The sequence below is a fragment of the Chrysoperla carnea genome, chromosome 1 (genome assembly GCF_905475395.1).
Source record: "Chrysoperla carnea chromosome 1, inChrCarn1.1, whole genome shotgun sequence".
NCBI lineage: Eukaryota > Metazoa > Arthropoda > Insecta > Neuroptera > Chrysopidae > Chrysoperla > Chrysoperla carnea.
The window spans coordinates 948,552-969,701 of record NC_058337.1 but is presented as its reverse complement, the minus strand read 5'-3'; the positions used below and the strand labels follow the sequence as shown (position 1 = coordinate 969,701).

The 21,150-nt window shown below is 26.3% G+C and overlaps 1 protein-coding gene across 1 annotated transcript in view; it reads right to left on the bottom strand.

Annotated features, from left to right (window-relative positions):
* Positions 1-21,150, bottom strand: part of LOC123290461 (calcium-activated potassium channel slowpoke) — a 165,836-nt gene that overhangs the window by 7,195 nt on the left and 137,491 nt on the right. Inside the window, exons 12-18 of the mRNA XM_044870664.1 lie at positions 19,659-19,817; positions 19,439-19,515; positions 14,670-14,747; positions 9,973-10,032; positions 8,161-8,193; positions 6,446-6,572; positions 1,945-2,010 (exon numbers count right to left, since the gene is read on the bottom strand). Of these exons, the coding sequence (XP_044726599.1) occupies positions 1,945-2,010; positions 6,446-6,572; positions 8,161-8,193; positions 9,973-10,032; positions 14,670-14,747; positions 19,439-19,515; positions 19,659-19,817 (600 nt within the window). The remainder of the gene's footprint in view (positions 1-1,944; positions 2,011-6,445; positions 6,573-8,160; positions 8,194-9,972; positions 10,033-14,669; positions 14,748-19,438; positions 19,516-19,658; positions 19,818-21,150) is intronic.

The window sequence follows — 21,150 nt, the reverse complement described above, 5'->3', positions numbered from 1 at the left end:
ATCCATATTTCGGGGACAATATTTTCTATAGCGATCGTTCTCCTTCTTTATAACCTTCATGGTAGTAACTTTTTGACATTTTATCATAACCTTAAAATTGAATTCGACTTGAAACACGCATGTATTTATTCGAAATGTGATTAGTGTTTATGCTCTCCTAACAGCCAATAATAATTGTTGTTATAAAACTAAATAAAAAAATTGAATTATTCACATTGAAGAAAAAAAAATTCACTGAATTTTAAGTGTTTCAATTTGTACAAATGTCGTGCTTTATCAAAAAAAATGAGATTTTATTATAAATCGAGATTTTTAATTATTTTTTATTTAAAAAAATATTCAAACGTAAATGTAATTATGTACAAATGTTTTGATTCACAGCTGAATATTTATGTTTAGGCAAAATCAGATAAGTTAAATTGACAACTGATCACTTTGGTCATGGCATCTGGTGGTTTAAATTCTAACTATTATTAAATTGCATATGTTGCATTCAATACATATAGGATTCATTCTATAATAGGGTACTTTTGGTAATGGACAAAATTAATTATGTTGAAATATACTTTAATATTCTGATTTTGAGTCATAAAAACACATTATTGTTTTATTATATTAAAATTAATATCACATGATATAAAACACGAGTCACCGTGTTTTGATGTGACATCATATAGACAAAAATAATATGCATTAATTACTAATTTGTTGATGGCTTTCATAGTAATTGTAGGTTATGTTATCATCAACTTTGTTTATACATATAATAATTACATACACGACTGTTGTTTTTAACAATATTACGTCACCAAAATGGCTGACAGCTTTTTTGCGAGAATAAAAATTTGTATTTATTTTGCCGAAATATCTTTTTTTGCGGCTTCTTATTAGGAAAATCAATATTTTGAAGTACTATTCCCAACAAAGTAGAATACCCTATTATACATAAAAACAATTTATTATTATCGAACAAGAAGGGAAACAGTTTATATATATTAGACAATTTTGTAAAATTCGATAAATTAAAAACATAAAAACGTTCTTTGAAGTTAAAAGATATGTTTCCCAGAATGAATGTTCGCTCAAATACTAAAGAAAGATTGTTTTTCTTTTGCAATCTAAAGTCAGCCATATTTATTAAGCCACGCCTCTATGTCAGTTGTCAATATTATTCTTTCGTTTATTTATCAATTTCAAATTGTAAAATACTAAAATCAATGGGACTTGCTTTAATATAATTTTATTAAAATTTGTAATTTGAGTTCGTTTTGCCTATAAATATATTATTTATTAAAAATCAAAATTTATATAAATCACTGTTCATTTTAATTATGTGTTTTGTACAATTAATAATTTAGAAAAAACAAAAATGAATAAGAAAAAAAAAAACTAAAAATTTGTAACAGCATATGAAATATTTAGTGCTAATTGTAACTAAAAAATTAAAATTGAATTTGGTTTAGTTAAAAAAATTAACACGTAACAAATGGTACAACCACAGCTCAATCTTAATACTGGATTTATGGTACATTAACTAAAAATTTTTAGTTAAATATCTAAATACATCTTCTATTCTTTAAATATCTAGTAAATATACGTATTTAGTTAAAAAGTAGTTAAAAATAGTTAAACTACACTAAATTCTATTGGATAAAGATTAATAATACAAAGATTATTTAACTACATAAAGAATTTAACTTAATCTATGAATAAAATTTAACTCGAGTTTAATATTAAACTAAGTTCAAAATTGTATATTATCGATAATGTAGATATTTTTTTCATAGATTAATTAAAAAATAAAAACAAAGATTGAGCTCGGTGAAAAAAAATTATAGCGAGCGAGATAGCAAGAGACAGAATATAATAAAAATATTATCTTAAACAGTGACAGATATAAAGAACAAGAGTTAGTGTTTTTAGTAAGTTACAGCTGAAGCGTACATGAGTTTTTTGACTTCATAGGCAAGGTGGTATCCCGCGTATGTGCTGCCTTCTTGCTCCTGTGGCCTGCAAGCACATTAAACCACAACCTCACACTATACACGCTAACAAAACAAAAAAAAACCACCAAAAACAAAATAATATCACCCGCTCCCATATCCCCTGTACTTTTTTTAAAATTAAAATCACTTTTCCTTAAGTTGCGGGGGTCACACACAGACAAATAAAATTTAAAAGAAAAAAAATAGAAAAAACGTAAAACACATTAACAGAAAATGAAATGAATATTCATCGAAGAAAAAGTAATTTTAAAATGTTCATTCGATGTTTCGATATCGTTAAATTTGTTTTAAAAAAAACATTGAAAGCGAAAGTTACACAAGATAGGAAACTTGCCATTATTTTTAGATCGAACCTTCTCAAAATAAAATATATTTAATATTCAGTTTCAAAAAAAAATTGTTTATGTCAGCTCCGACGCACGTGCCGTGTCCGTCAGGCTATTATCAGTTTCAAACAATAGATGCTTTATCTGTTATACGTAATATGTTGTATAATTTATGATGTATGGTATTACGAAAAAAACCCGAAGAAGTACGAAGTACTTCGTTGCTTGGCTGAGAAAATAATCGGATTTACTTGGTAAAATTTCTAATTCACAAATAACGCATTATAGTTAAACGCAATGAGAGTCGAAGTTCTGCTTTGCCCATCATACTCCCCAGATACCTCGCCAACCGACTATCATCTTTCAAGTCCATCGATAGCTTTCTCAACAGCAGAACCTTCGCCAATCAAGACCAGATCCAAACGGCCGTCGTCTACTTCATCGAATCCCAAGCACCCAAGCACCCAATTTTTATGCCAACAAAATAAGTCGACTTATGTTACGTTGGAGTTACAAAAGTTCATTGATTCAAAGAGTGCTTTTTTCGATTAAATGTTCACTAAGATTTTTGTTGAATTTCATACAAAATATGATAAATGGTAAGTAATCAGGTGGTCTAAATTGGAATTAATGAAAAAGCGATCCACTTCCTGTTGAATAGTACAAGTTTTTATCGCCAGTTGGTGGGATTTATGTGATTTGAATTTGATTGTTTTTATTGGCCTTAAAAAATGGTAAGTACAAGTATTGCCATCTGGTAGTCGAAATTGTAACTACTGAATTTGGATCTATTTCTGATTTTAAATAGTACGAATTATTATCGCCAGTTGGCGAGTTACAACTCCTAGTTATCAAAACTAATTATAAACTGAATATAGAATTCTTTAAAAAAAAATTGTGCAAGTTTCCTATTATCAAAAAAGAAAGAGGGACAAAAAGGTTTTTCATTTCAATTTTCAAAAACAATTTTCTACAACACCCATATAACTTGAAGGAAATGTGCTTTGTTTTGGATTCATATTTGTACAGGAAACATTAATACACCCCAGATAATATCAATACGGTAAAAATGCCAAAGGTAATCTTAATAATTTTCAATGACAGGACTATATAAAGTACTCAAATAAGGTTATGTTTAAGAAAAATGATCGTTTTAATGAATATTATTTATACAAAATATACAACTCCATGGGTCTCTGAATGAAACTGTTTTAGTTACATTATTAAACACTAGACAACGCCACATATATTAAATCCAAATAGCGGTTAAATTCAATTGGTCAGTGGTTTGGATTCAATACTGGTGGCGTTGCTAGTAGCAGTTTTGGGAACTAGCCCGAACATCAATAAGGGAACATACGTTTCTAATTCATTTTATATAGAGTTAACAGACTTGTGTAGAACCGCCATATTTATTCCTGAGGCATAAATAGTTACTTTAATTAAAGTCAGTTTGTATAAAACGATCATTCTTATATAATAACCGTTCGTACTAATAAAACATTTATTAAAAAAATAAATAAATAAATGAATTTGTTTTATTAAAATTGATGAATTTGATAAAAATAAAATTAAAAATAGAAAAATAATTATAGGCTAATCAAATAAAATAGATAAAAAGTGTTTTGTGGAATTAGTTTCCAGCAAGTTGTTTTAATACCTTCATTTGGTCTTAAATGCGTGTAATCCGAGTTTGCGGAATTACAGGAGGTGCACTTTTAGGAACCAAATGCGCAGTTTTTTACAAATTACAAAAAAAAAACTATTCATCAAATAAAAAAAAAAAGTTCAGATGAAAGTTCTAGCTGAAGTAATTAAAATAAAAGAAAACTGCACACCTGCTTCAAATTTTGTATTTATTTGGCTCCCAAAAGTAATGCTCATCTCCTGCAATTGTACAAACTAGGATTGCACACATTTAAGACCAAATGAAGGTGTTAAAATGATTTCAAGAATGCTGGAAATTTTAATTTGATTAGCCTATTAATTAAATGTGTTCAAATTTGTAAAATTGTGTTGTGTGGGTGGTGTTTTTGAATAGATAAAAAATTTGTTGTTTTTTTGAATTAAAAATTTTTTTGTTAAATATGACAGCCTAAATTTTAAATTGCATATTTTGTATCTTTATTTTGTAAAATTAATTTTGAAAAAGAATAGAAAATTTGCAAAATAAAAAATATATTTTAGTGGTTGAATTGGATTTGAAAAAAAACTATCGCCGTAATCACATAGAAAAAAATTAGCAAAAATTTGAATTAAAATAAAACGTTTAAAAGAAAAAGAAAGATATGAATTATGTAAAGGCAACAAAGCTGTTTTAAAAATTAAAAGCAAAACATAAAAACAATAATTTTTGTTAATTGAATTAACACAAGTAGTTTTTTCTTTTTAATTATTAAAAATTCCGATGTATTTGATTTTCCGGTCACAAGGAAATTGAAATATTTTCAAAAATTAAAAATAAATAATATTATATTTCAACTATATTTTTCAGCCAAAGAGAGTTTATAGCGAAAATATTATGTAAAAAAAAAATAGATTATAGAGAGATGCATTAATTTTTTATTTGAATTTATTAAAAATCATACAAAGAAATAAAAAGGAAATTTCGTGTTTTTAAGCATTTTTTTTCTTTAAAAGTTGTGTATTATACTTAAAAAAAATATAAATAAAAAAAAAATTAAATTAAAATTTTGATTATATTAAAAAATATCATAATCTCATGCATGTGCACCAAGTGCACCGCCAAAAGGGCGTTCATGTGACTTAAAAAATATGTGTTAAATGTGAATTATAAAAAACATTTATTAAAAACATATTTTTTTTTTTTTTTTAAATATTTATTTTATTTTTTTTCTTGTAAATAGCTCATTACTTATGCATTTTTCGATTTTACCTCATTATTTGTTTGTTTACATTATCTAATTTAAAAAAACAAAAATGTATACCCAGAAATATTACTAATAATTTTTGTAAATGAGTAGTTTACATCTGATATTTTATATTCTGGTTGTTTACATGTATCAATTTATGTAGTATATTCATGTATCTTGAGTGTACATAAACAAGTATATATTACATGATGTTCATGAAATAAATGTATACATGTAAACATGTTTCTAGTGAAAATGTAGACATTTATATAACATACATGTAAACATACAAAAAGTATATATCTAACAAATTATGTTCTGATTGTTTGCATGTTTTTTTACGTAATATTCATGTACTCTGTACTCATATCTGTATGTTTACATGTGTCAACTGTACATGTATAAATGTACATATTAAACATGATGTAAGTGAAATAAATGTATACATGTAAACATGTTTCTAGTGAAAATGTAGACATTTATATAACATACATGTAAACATACAAAAAGTATATATATCTAACAAATTATGTTCTGATTGTTTGCATGTTTTTTTACGTAATATTCATGTACTCTGTACTCATATCTGTATGTTTACATGTGTCAAGTGTACATGTATAAATGTACATATAACATGTACGCCAAACATGATGTAAGTGAAATAAATGTATACATGTAAACATGTTTCTAGTGAAAATGTAGAAATTTATATAACATACATGTAAACAAACAAATAGTATATATCTAACACATTATGTTCTGATTGTTTACATGTATTTTATGTAAAATTCATATTTTTTGTACTCATATCTGTATGTTTACATGTATCGAGTGTACATGTATAAATGTATACACATATTTTGTTTGTTTGTAGACAATTTATAGAGATTATACATGTACAAACTTAAACATGTAGACAAAAATAATATATTCATGTTCATGTATCTTGTCTACAAAGAACAAAGATATCTGACACACACTATTCATTTATTTAGAAATCCTTTTTTTTAGCGAACTTTTCCACAGATTTAATAACTTTTGAATGTAAACAAAATAATTATGAAAAATGCATAAACTTGATTTGAGCTATTAATTTTGAGGGGGCGTATTAATTAATTAAAATTAATTTTGTATTCGTTCTGTTTTAATATTTTTATTCAAAATGTAATGATTAAAAATTATTGATTATAATTATAAATAAGAATAAATAAATCAATAGAAAAATAAAAAACAAACATACCTTGAGTTATATCCTGGCGATACAACATCTCGATTCACATTCGGTTTCACTTTATTCACCTGTTTTGTTGAATTTAATTGTAGATGGCCTGTGGAGGGAATTGCATTGTTTCGGTGATTTCGATGAACTATAGTAAAAAAATCACAATGCGATCAAATGCTTTATTCAATTTTGTTAATTTTACTGGACGACATTTATATCACAACATCGATAATACTATGGTAGCTTTTTTTTATTACGTGAAGCTTTTGTGATTTTACTAGTGAGTGAAAAGGATTCTTCCATGGCACATCAAAATAATTCACGGTTGTCTATGATTGCCATTGTTTTTTCCAACACACTTATAAGATTTTAAAAGTTTATTCTTGTGATTTTTCTAATGTAATTTTAAGCGAGAACTAAACTTGATTGATGGAAATTTTTTGTTGTGAAAAGTCGAGTTTTTTAGCAAAACAGTTTTTTAGTAGGGGATAAAAAATACTATTTTGGTGATGTTATCCTCATCTCGAAAGCGACATGCATACCATCTTGAAAATACCGGTCTACGACGGTCTTGATTGGGTGACCTTTTGAGAATATTGTGTACTGTTGCCTTTTTATTATTTGTAATAGTTTTTTATACCCACTATATATCTTGAAAGTGAATAAAAATTTAGTATTATAAGTATAAAACATAGTTTCGGAATCTTTATGACTGCAAAGCTAGAAAAGTATCCGATGGATTGACTTAAGGTTCTCGAACGCATTCAAATTCGTGGCAGGACAAAATGGAATTTGTTTCCATGCTTTTATTATTTTTTTGTTATTATTTATTTGAACGATGCATAAGTTTGATAAATTAGCACATTGAACTTTACAACCATTTAATATCTGAAAGCGTATACGTACATAAGCGTAGGTCGTAATGTTGAAGGTATTTGGATGTGTTTACCAATTTATTTACAATATTTAAAGCAATTCAATTTCTTCTGTCTACGATAAGTAAGTGATCGCATTGTCATTACCTTGAGCATGCGTACATCGATTATATTAAAAATTCATTATTCTGCTTTACATTAAAAAAAATGGTCGAACTATTTGTAATTGAAAGTATTGGATTTAAACACTAAGAAAGACTCTATCTAGCGATAGAAAAAAGAAGTACAGGTGACAGTTCGTGTAGATACATAATATTTAATGGAAATGTTGTTTACAATCTTGTAAACCATACACATTATAAAATATGTAATTGTTTTTGAACTATGTTTCTTATCACACGTTATAATTTGTTTGCTGGTTGTGGGGTAAAACCGAAAAATGTGCACTAATGCACAGATATGCAAACAGTATAGTAAGAGAAAAAATTTCAAACTTTTACGTCATATTTTTAAATAATAAGTCACGTTTGACCTACATCTTATGGAAGATCAGCAATTACGATGTCATTCTGACGTTTTACTTGATATAAAATAATACTAAGTAGCAGTATAATGAATTTTTATTGGGTTTTCCAGTTAAGAAATACTTTATCCAACTGTTTAAATAATTCCACATCATCGATAACAATTTTTCAAGATTTGTTTATTTTTTGTTTCCAAGGAAATCAAATTTTATTGGTTTTACATAAATTAAATGAATTCGATAAAAATGTGACATTATGGCGCTGAAATCTTAATTGGAAAACCCAATCACGTCACATAAAAAATAATAACATAAAAAACTTGTTAAAAACTTACTGTTACTGTCTTCTCGATCCCTTGTAATGTCACCTAAATCAATCATACATAAAAATATATATTAGTAAAAATAATTTAAAGTTTTCTGACGTTTTGTTTGTAATTTGATGTACACGAATTGTACAGCGTAAAAAAATAATAATAATAGAATATTGATTATATACACTTGAGCCAGGTTGAGCCATTCATGCATCACCAGTTATGAAAATAATTATCGAAGAGACAACGTTTAAAAAAATTAAATAAATAAAAAAACATTTATTAATAATATTTATTGATTATTAATCATATTTAATATTCGTTTATTACGTAAACATGCGCATACCGTCTGTAAGGATTCTTTTAAATAATATACACAACTTTTATTAACGTGTAAATACTGTTTTTTTTAGATTTACCTTGCAAACTTCTTATTTTTATACTATTCATAGTTATTCTATTGACACAAACGGTGCCTCATATTTAACATTTTAATACAAATGGAGCCTCATATTTTAAATGAGGCACCATTTGTACCAATAATTTTGCGGAAAAAAAACGCAATACTTTCTGTATATCAGATACATTTTTTAATGTGTGTAGCTCCATCAAATATATCTGATACATAGATTATGACGCATTATTATTGACCACAAGTTATATATAAAAAAATATGATTTCTTTCAGTGTATATTATTTAAAAAATCGCTATTAAATCAATAATTTCTATTTTATATAAATAATTTCGATTGTATATTAATTAAATAATATAAATCTACATAATTTCATTTCATTAATTAATAAATTAATATTAATTTTCATAAATTCAAGCAAACATATAAATCGTTAATGTTATTGAATGGCTGATTTTTGATAATGTTTGTAGGTTAGATTAGGTTTTTAGAATATCAAGTGCAATTAGAATTTTTTTTTATACAAAAGAGGACTGAAAATAATAGGATGTCACCTGTTACGACTGCATTCAAATAATACAGTTAATAGTACCGAATATTTTTTCTTAGAATTTTATTCTTTACATTACTATATTTTATTGAATGCGATCATTGTGACACACCCTGTTAGATATTACTGAGAAACTTTGTACACATTAAGGCAACTCAATTGAGATAATAATGGGGGAGTCAGACCCAAAAAAAAATTCTTTGAATTTACTAAAGCTGGTCATTTGAGAATTGGTTATAGTAGTTGTGTACACACACATACTGCAATCAGTCAAGCGAACGGTAGAACTTGAGTCAGAAATGTGGTATCAAAACGGTTATGATAGCCGTGGTATTTAAATCAATTTACTAAAGTTGAAAATTTTTATACAGATTGTATATTGCATGTAAATAACAGTTATGACAGTCAGTACATACATTAGGGCTGACTGACCAGCTCTCTTCTCACATTTAACTGACTGACTGTCATAACTGTTATTTATATGCAATATATATAATCGGTATAACAATTTTCGGCTTTAGTAAATCCCATTTAAATACCATAGCTATCATAACCGTTTTGATAGCATATATTGGGCCTCAGTTCTATCGTTCGCTTGACTGACTCAAATGATCGGCTTTAGTAAATTCAGAGAATTTTGTTTGACCTGGCTGTTAATCCATAATATGGTAAAGTTATTAGTGCCATTTTATTACGGTTGTGAAAAAACTACATACTAAGTTTGAAGTGGATTTTATAAGTGGATTGTTTTGTTTCTATTTTCAGTGCTTTATTTTAAATCTCACAAAAAAACGTGATTTGTTAAAAGAAAAACGTAATAAAAAACCAAAATATTGTTTTTGGACATGAAAAAAAAGTGAAAATGTGTACCTCTCACTTGCACCTTCTTGGTCAACTCTGGTGTGTAAGTAGGAGGGAATTGATGGTCATCTGCAAATACAATCACAAAATTCATACACTAAAATACTGTACTAAAATTGCAGAAAACCGCGCATTATTTTTAAATTTAAAATTTCCCATTTAATTAATCTTGTAAATCAGTAAATAAATAGGTTTTTCTAAGAAAGTTTAGCAGCCATTTTAGTTAAAAAGAATGTAGTATACTTTAAAAATGAATTGAATTGAATATAAGTAAATGTGACTACTACTTTTTAAAACGCCCTATGAAGTAGACTTACTGAAAAACCCTGTATAGATAGTGTCACGTTTTTATTGAACGCAAGTGTACATCGAATTAAAAAACAAGTATGAGAACTTCTTCTCTATTTCTTGAAACGAACTTGCCTTATAAAAAAGAACACTGGCTTTGTTTTTATTCCTTCTAGGGCCAGTATTTATCATGAAAATAAATATGCTCTTATGACCTAATTTTCTTATTTTTAATGAATTCTATAACTTCATGTCGTTGAAAAGGACATAAAAATCGATAATTAATGGTAGATTTGGTATTTGGTAAACCATGAGATTCTGTGTATAGTAATAGCACATGCTTTTTATTTTAATGGCTGCTAAATTTATTTTTGTAATCTAACCTTAAAATAGTTGCCAAAATTTTTAACACAAGCATTTTATTTTTTTTTCTGACATGCCTAAGAGAAACTACATGCTAATTGGTTGAAGTAGGTAGAATCAGTCAAAAAATATATGAAAAGTAAACAAAACTACATGCTATTTAACTAAGAGCTACAACGCATGCGCACTATTGCAGTATATATATCTTGTCTACATTTCTGGGTGAACTTGTTGAATTATGTCAATGAAGAAGAATTGAATAGACAAAAAAAAGTTGAAAACAAGAAATGATTTTAAAATAATAATAAAATGATGTGATTCTTTTTACAACAATTATAAAAATAAATAAATAATAAACATTTTATTCAAAAATAAATAAAATAAAAATTTATATATAGGATGGACCATTTTATCGAATCAGGCTCCATTTATCTGGGTCTAAGATAAGCTTTTTGAAAAAATCAGTTCAGCTGAAGTTGAGTAGTTTAGTGAGCATCCGCTTTTATGCTCACCAAAAGTCAAATTACCAATTCATTCCGATTGAATTCCGATTCAATTCACCAAACAATATGAAATTTCCAATTCGATTCTAGTCTTGAATCGGAACTAATAAAAAATTTCCGATTTTTTTTGCCAATTAAATCAGATTTATTTTAATTAACTGGTTTCAAATGTCGCGAATTTTTCCAATTGAATTCCATTCGTTCCGATTGGGATTGGAATTTGTGCACGAGAAAAATCGTCTGCCAATAAATATTTAATGTATTGAACAGTCTTGCTTTTTCATCAAATGAATGGCAGACTGTAAAAAATTGATTATATTTTTCTGTCACGAGCTGACAGTATATACTTGATATAGAATTTGGTTACTGGATGCCTGGATTGTTTAAAAATGGCCACCCAATATCGAAACAAAAATAGAAAAGTGTGTATTTTTTTATTTGTTTATTGTGATTAAAATATATTTTGGTGGCGTGTGTGTAAAATGTGCCTAAATAAGTATTTTTTTTCTTGGTTAATTATGTGTGTAATTAAAAAAATAAATATAAATTATATATTTTGATCCAGTTTTTTAAAGGTTTGTTTTGCAGACGATGAAACAGAACTTACTTGCATAAATGTAGTCATCACCTATTTTTTATAATGAATGACCCACAAAATCCATAGACATAGTAAGAAAATACGTTCCCAAAATTGAGGAGTAGAAGTTGCACATTCAAGAGACAGAGATAGATGAATATTTAAAAAAAGAAAACAGAGTATTTATGTAGTGAGAGTGTTTTTTTTTTGCTAAATTTTTTTTTTTTTTTGTGTGTAAATATTTTGTAATTGTGTGTAATTTTTGGCAGGGAGAAAAAACGTGTGTTCGATTCATTAAAATTGATTGAATTTTTCTTGACAATATACAATAATTCACAAAAGTACAACATTTAATAAATATATTCATGAATAATTATGGTAGGGAGGCATAAAAAAAACTTATTTGTTTTTTCTTTTTTTTAAACAAGGGGGAATAATTCACAAACAAAGGATAAACTTTCTTAAACACTCACATTTGCTAATGCCTAAAAATATACAGGATGTTTTATAAGTGACTGCAGATCTCTTCACTGCTTGAATAAGCTGAAAAAATAAGAAAGGAAAAGTTCTTTACCAAATTTGGATCTGAGGCCTAATTTGCGAGATAATCCAATAAATCAATTAATAAAAAGTTCGTGTAATAACAGACCAATTGAAAGAGTTAAAAAATTTAAACCAAAAAGAAAAAGGTATTTGGCAATTTATATCATATTGTGAAGGGAGTAGGGATATGCAAAAATTGGAGAACAAGAATCAATGGACAAAATCGTCAGTCCCTGGCCCTTAAGAAGGGATTTTTTAATAAAAATAATGAATGAAAGTGAGATAATTAGATAATTAAATGTGACGAACGATAAAGACAGCAAATGATATGTTTGTTTTAATTTTGCGTTTAGGTCACTCCTTCAAACTATGAAAGTACATATCTTTTGTTTAATTGGTCTGTTATTGCATGATCAATTATTATTAATTTATTTATTTAATTATCTCGGAAATTAAGCTTCAGATTGAAATTTGGTAAAGAGCATTTTCTTTCGTATTTTTTCAGGTTATTCAGGAAGTGAAGAGGTCTGTAGACAATAAAAGAACACCCTGTATATCAATTATATGTATGTATAATATATATATATGGAAAAATATCAACCTAAAAATACCTAGAAAAAAACACTAGAACCTGGCTCGAAAAATTTTCGACATTGAATTTTTATAACACGCAACGCACATAAAAATATATATATATATATAAAAATTACAAATGTGCTCTTTCCAAAAAAAATTTTGTACTATATACAAGAATAAAAATATTTTTTAAAAATTTTAATCAAAACGATCCATAATGTGTTTTTTTTTTCTTTTTGAATTTTGTATTTTTTTTTTTTTTGAATCTTGCTACGTGTGGTTTTTGAAAATACATACTTGCTCGGCCGACCATTTGAACGGCACGGACGCCTTTCCTGAAGGTAGCCACTGTGATGCGCATGACATAACAGAGAGAGATAGATATAGATTGTTAGTCGCTGTTCATTTTGTAAATTTGTGTATCATCAACCGATTAGGAGTTAAATTATTTATAATTATTTTCATTAGTTTAAAATAATTTACTTGCTGATTGAAAAAAATAAAATAAATAAATCGTCTCGTTGATAAGTAATTTTTCTCACCAAGATAATTTTAAATTCTCATCAAGATAATTTGTAACATCTTTTATATTATTTGTTAATTGTTATCCGGCTCGAAGGACCAGTTGTAATCAGGTATATTTTTAATAAATTGTATGTGTATGATAACATTGCTAATGCAGTTATGGATTCTTGTTTAAAAAAGGGACTTTGGAATTGTAAGCAAGTAAACTATTTTATAATAATTCCTAGCAATCCTAGTTGAAAAATAAATTTTTGTTATCATGTTAGCCTGGAAATTACAATGTTAAAAACCAACTTATGAACCCTGGGCATTTATGAATAGAACCAACAACCTTGTAGAAATTACACAAAAAAATATCAATACTCGAAAGGCAAATGGATCGACGAAGAATGAAAGGATTTCAAAAAGAAGACTAGTGAGATTTGAGACACAAGGAGATAAGCAATAATCGTTTTAATTAGCCTGAGATGGAGCAGGTTACAGCATCTAAAATCTAAGTTCTCTAAACTAATATATTGATGGCAAGGATTTGGAAGTTGTATATCTGTTTTTTTTTTTTTGATTTTTTTGGGAACGCATTCTAATTAATTCATGGTGATATAAATAATTGCGGGTGTAACTAAGTTGGTGTTAATAAAATTAAATAAAATAATAAACATTTTAAACGTGGGTGGGAGTGGGAGGGTGTTTTACAAACTAATTGATTTAGTCTTAAAAAATATTTAGTTTTGTTTTTTTGTTAGCACATCAAATATTGTTCTGCTGCGCAAGCGTATTGGTAGTATTTAATTATGAATTATATGCTTTGATTGGTTTTCGTAAATTTTCATTAAAAGCTGCTTGAAATTAATCGATTATGTTAATGGAATAATAATGGAATGGACAATAATTAAAAACTAATAACCATGAACCACTAAGCTAATCCAATGACTAATAATAAAATTAGCCCATTTAAAAAACAAAAAAATTGATTAAAAAAAGTATTGAGAAATAAAAGAAAAACTTTCAAAAAAAAAAGTAATTCTATGGTTCATGGAAGCTAAAAATAAATACAGAATCAAAACCATTTTCTAATTATTGTAAAAGATTTCTCTCTTTTATTCGGCTCGAAGGACCAAAATTTTAAATTAAAATGTATAAGAAATATACTTTTTTGTTTGTGTTTTATCCGGCTCGAAGGACCAAAATTGAAATTAGAAAATTGTTTATATATCGCATTAAAAAAAAAAAATTTACTAAAATATGATAAAAAGAAATAGAATTTGAATAATGGATTTGATTTGTTGATATTAAAAGGTACAATAGTATTATGAGTTACGGGTATCTCGTACCCTCAAGGTATCGTTGGGAAGCGGAATTGTTTTGTCCCTGTTTCACCATGCCAGACTGCATCATCATCATTCCGACATCTGAAAAAAAATTTGATAAAAACAAAAACAAAGGGATTCCTACAGATTGTATTCCATTATACGGAGTCGATGGAACAAAAACAAAAGAATAAACATCAATCATATCTCTGTTCTGCAATTAATTTCTTTTGGGTGCGATAATCGCCAAACCCATTTAGATTATCTTCTTATCTTTGTAGTAAAAATGGCCCAGGGTTTATTCAGGTTTTTTTTCTCATTAATTTTGTAAAATTATTCCATTTTTTTAAAAAAAAGTTTAGAGATGGATTTATTATGGTATTTATAATTCATTTAAAAAATCATAAAATATTCTTGTTTTGTATATTTTATGAAATTTATTTTTAGTGTGCAATTTTTAGAGTTTTTTTGTAAATCTTATTACCTTTTACCTTTAAAATGTAGCCTGCCTTTTAAGCAGCCATGAGCAAACGTGACTTAGAGAAGACACTCATACTTCTGTGAGTAAGACAGTGACAAACTAACCAGTGACCAGCAAAACTACGAGTAAGACAAAAATACAACATTTTTTTTCTACCTATCTCATTACTGGGATAGGAAGACGAGTCGTATACCCGTCTCGCTTCCTTCTTTATGTGCAATGCGGACTTGGATAAGGAGACACACAATAAAGTTTATGGGACCCAATAAAGTTATAACAATGGTGTTTTCGACTTAAAATAACTCGCCCATGCCTGCTTTTAAGGCTTTTATTTCCACTCTCTGTTGACTTTTTTTTAGCTATAGTTTTTATTTGATATTTATAAATTCACACTAAAAGTTATTGAATTATAAATATCAATAATTATTAAATATTAATATAATTAAAAAAAAAATAAGTATTTTAAAATATGTAAAATATTTTAAGTGTGTAAAATTGTGTGTAAATTGTGTAAACCTAAAATAATATATTGAGCTGTAATTAATAAAAATGAATTTTAATATAAAAATATTTTTTTTGTTTCAATTAATTTTTTGCTGTTTTTACAATTATTTTAAAAACATTTTTCCATAATTTTTATTTAATAAAATAAAAATAATGGAATATAATAAAAATAGTAATAATAAATATATAATATATTTTGTAAATTAAAGAAAAAAAAAAAGTTTAAAGGTGAAAATAAAAAAGTATAATGAAAAATGTAAAAATTGCCATATTATATAAAAAAAAAATTATATCATGCACGATAATATTGTAAGAAATATATAATATTATGTATAATATATATATATAATATATAATATAAAATTTGTGCAAATATTAATAATATAATAATAGAAAAAAATTTGTGTGTTTATATTATCAAATATAATATCATTCCGGAAAAAACTTTCAAGCATAATATTTTAAGAAGAATTTGTATAAAAAATATATTGTTTATAAGAAAAAAATTAATTTGTGTTGATTTCTTTTTGTTTTAATATTAATTTTTTTTCTCTCCCTTGAACTTATTCTGTCAATCGTAAAGTTCCAATATTGTGTGTTTTGTGCACTAAATTCGTTCTAATTAAAACAGATTACAAATATGAAGAAGAAATTTCTGTTGCTGTAATTAAGGGGGTTATATTATTTTAAGAATATGTTTTTTTTATTTATTTTTTAGCTAATTTGCATTTTAAATCTATTCTTTTTATATGTTAAGAGTAATTTGATTAGTACAGTCTTGATATTCGATTTAATGGATATAGCCAAGCTTTGCTTGGTTAATCTGAGAATAAAGTTTCCCAGACGGACAATTGTCCGTTTTGATAAATATATGCTGAGATACACACACACCGACACAAACCAAAGTATGTAAGTTGTGCGTTGAAGTTGTAAAGTGATACAATGTTTAAGATTTTGTGTTCTGTATTACACAATTTATTCCCCCCTGCCCCGTACCTATATTAATATATAATTTGATACCTCCCACATCTAACTGGCTATTGGTGATTTATATTTTTGTTTTCTTTATAAATAATAACAACAAAATTATTTTTTTAGTATTCACTACCCAATTAAATCAATTATTGTTTTATGATAGTCTCCTCTAAGTGACACCTACTAATTTAATGAATTTGATAGGTTTGTGAATTCATAAATCTTTCTATTTTCCCATAGGCACATCTCCCGAATCTGACCTCAGTTCGAAATTTGGTAAAAAGCTTTTTTGTTCGTCTATATGAGCTTAGAACGCCCTGTATATAGACTGATAAATACATTATCACTCATTTTTGTCACCCAGTCGGGTAAAAAGAACTTATCCGACAACATTTTGACATGTGTCATAAAGTTTTTACGTAGCTTTGACATCTATATCTTAAGCTCTCAACTTGATTCGAAAAATTCTTTTTTATATAAACACTACATTAAAAACTTGTAAAGGAAGGGCTCAAAGAAGTCGACGGGTAATCGATAGTTTTGATTCAAATTACTCTTGACCACATAAAAATTTTTACTGCAATTGATTATAAAAACTAATAACTATAAAAGGATTAATCAATTTTAAATCTAAAATTTGATAAAAAGGTTGCGTGAAGTTTAGTAAAAAAAAACTGTAGGAGGCATTAATATACTTTACCAATTTGTTCAGAATATAGTTCAATTTAGTAAATTTTTCAAGTTTTAAGAACTACATTATTTGGCATAACAAACTTTGTGTAGATTTTCCAAAAATCCAAAAAAAAATTAATGGTGTTTAGAATTTAAAAAAAAAAGTAAAGAAAAAAATATAGGTTATCAATTCAAAAATAAGGGAATGAAATTAATGCAAAGAACTTTGGTCAATACATACTGTATCGAATAAATACACTAATTTCAAAAAATTATAACAAACGGGCAAATTCTTTATTTATAAGAGAAAAGAAGATTCCAAAAAAATAAATAAATAAATAAAAATAGAGATAGGTAATCAATAAATTATAGCGAGCGATTAAATTTAAATTGATCCAGCAGGCCAGATAGGATCTAGAAAAATAAATTGTTCAAGTCAATATTTCTATATTCTTTTTATTTACTTATTTTAATTACATTTTTTTTTATTCTATATTTTTATTTTTATTTTTTTTATTTTAATCACAAAGAGAATAATAAAAAGAACATAGAAATTGACTTGATCTTGAAGACTGTGAAAAGTTACCTAATTCAGGTGGCCAGTTAGGGCGTTGTTGGGCTGCCACTACTACAAGCCACCCAAAAAATAAATTATTAATATTTGTAAAACGCTCATTTTACGAAAATAAATGAAAACAAATGAAAAATTTTTGTGAGTTAACTGTGGAGAAAAATCATCGTACCCACCAATAAACACAAACACAGCATTAAACAGAAAAAAAAAAAATAAAATTAAAAAACACAACAAAAGAAAAAAATTAGAAAACCAAAAATTTTCAAAAGCCTTTTCTGTTGTGGTTTTTTTGTAATGAAAACTTTGTTTACAGAATAGAAACTGATTAGTAAATTTTTTTAAAAAAGTTCTTTTTTTTTTAAGTTATTAATTTTTTAAAGCTATTTACAAGCTCAAAAGAACAAATTTCTTTGGGAGGGGGGGGGGGGTTGTTTCGTTTCGTGTGTGTATTTCCATGAAATTTTGATTATAATTTTTTGTACATCCGCCTTATTTTTGCTATGTCTGTGATTATAAGAATGTCGTTTTTGATTTAAAATAAAAAATAAATTTTGAAATTAAGAAAAATGCTCGTGCTTTTTCAAATTTTTTTGTTTTTGAAAAAATGTGCACAAAAATGTTTTTTTAAGATTTGACAAAATACAAATTTTGATGCACCGTTTTTGTCAGTATTCAAACATTTTAATAAATATGTTTTATCGCAAAGTTGTTTTATAAAATTTACTCCAATAACCAGAGAAAAAACAGTTGTCCTTGGAATATGTTCAGGGGTATCCTACCGAATGTAGCCTCAGCCGGAATTTTGGAAAACATGTTTTATCAAATATATCATAAACCGTGAATTATACGACAAAAATAGAAGGGACCTTTTTTGTAGAGAATATTATTTTCTACAACTTTTATCTGAAACTTTTTTTCTGTGTAATGCAAGGATTCTTATTTATAGCGCTCCAAACTTATCATGAACAGTTAACTATATATTAAGCAATAACCATATTGAACAAAGTGTTTTCCCCGATAACGAATGAATCTCGCAACCCCTCGCCCCTGAACATATGCCCTAAAAAAATTTCTGCAGTAAATTACAGAAAATAGTACTCGGCTTTCGGCATAATTATTTTGACACAAACGGTGCCTTATAAAAAAAATTTAATTTTTTGTCAAATTTTAAAATATGTATAAAATTTTTTTTCATTTATTCAAATTTTCGAAAAGAAATTTTTAATAAATAAAAAAAAAATAGTAGAAGTATTGGATTTTGCAATTACATGCAATCGAACTGATCAATAAGAATTGTGATAAATATATTTTTGAATAATAAAATTGAATTTGAAATAAATCACTACTTTTAAAATATCTGATTTTGTATTTTGAAACTATTTTTTAAAATAAAAGGCAGAGGTATTAATTATATATTGATAGAAATTCGAATGAGAAAAAATATTTGTATGCAAAATAGAGTTTTTTTTAGAAAAAATAATTTTCAAATATATTGAAAAAAATAAATAATAATAATAAAATCAAGAAATTTGATTGTAAAAAAAATTGGAAAATTTTTTAAGAAAACAATATGTGGCAGTAACTCACAATTTTTGCATTTGCATTTTTTAATCAGCGTTTCATCTTTGATTTCATCGTGACACGCCTTACAGTAAAACCATGCTCTAAAAAAAGAATAATCAAACAAATTTTGTATTAAAATTATACGATCATTAATTTTTTGGTAGTTGGGTGATTCCATGAAAAAGTTGTATATATCAAGTGTTTAGAATTAATTATCACAAAAAGTTTTTGAATAAAAGTTTACCTTTTAACTTCATCCGCTGATTGTGCAATAAAAAACCCTTGTGTGTTCGCTTGTATTTTTGCTCCGCGTGGATTTATTGATATTTTCGAATCGTTACCTTCTTCACCGCCTTTCATTTCGATTGCCAGTAGTAACAATTTTAATTTTGTGAAGCATAATCTAAATTCGGGGAAAAAAGTTTTTTGTAGATTAAAATTAAAAATACTTTCTATTTAGAAAAAAAAATAATATTTGTAAACTTTCATTAAAAAGTGATCTATGACTAAAAATTATTTTGTGAAAAAAATCAATAATTGATTAAAAAATTGTCTACGAAAGCGGTGTTTAATTAGTTATTTTAATCTATTTTTAAACTATTTTTGTTTAATTATTTTTTTTAGCATTAAAAGTTTTTTTTAAGTAGATTTTAGCAATAAAAAAATTATACAATTTTTACTAAATTTTTTGTAAATTTTAGCAATAAAAAAAATTTTTTTTACTAAAGTATTTAAATTTTAGCATTTAATAATTTAACTAATTTATTAATATTTTATTTAAATTGGCTTATTTAATGAAAGCGACATTCATTTTAAAATCATTTCCAAAAAATATGGAAATAATTTGTGATTTGTGGAAAACGGTTTTCATTACAAAATTCTTGAACAAAGTTTTTAATGTTGCTAACTTTTTTTGTCTTAGAAATTCTTACAGGCATTGGTTACATGATTTGAGGAGTAATTTTTGATATATAATTTTTTTTTTTATATTAATATTTTTGGGCTAGCTTGTTAATGATATAAGATATCCTTGGAAATCATAAATTGTCTCAAAATAGCAATTGTTCTTCAATTAATATCAATTTTTTTACAAATTCAAAGTTGGCAACACTGATATGAAATTAAATCCTGAATCAACAATTTTTTTTAATATTTAATTAAAAAAATAAATTTTATTTATTGCTTTTTTTTTTTAATATTCCGGATTTAATTTCATTTTTAATATTCAATTAAAATAGATACAGGTCCAGGCGTTATATTTGACAGTTCTTTCAGAATGGTTGGAAATTTGAGACTCTGTTCTTTAGGACACCCATTAAGAGCGATGATTAATAAAAATTGCAAAGCATAATTTTGTAATAACACGAAGGTTTAATTCTACTTAATTTTTGTTCGTATGTTCTAAATAGACGATTAAAAAAAAAAAAAATATTTCTAAAATTTTGAGGATCCTGTCGAATTGGATCCACTCTAGTATAAAAGAGATATTGTTTGAGTTTCACGCTGAAACGGCTGAACGGAGTGGAATGAAATTTGGCACTCATATTTTTATAACCTGAATGAAATCATAAGATACTTTATTTCTTTCTGGGCCCAATTCTGTAGTTCATGCAGACATTCTGAGAATGAAAAAAATGTCCTACCGAAATCAGACATAGTAACTTTCGTCTTTGTTTGTAGAACAACGCAAAAATCATCTGGTCCAACACTTAATACAGCAGAATTCGGAATGTACG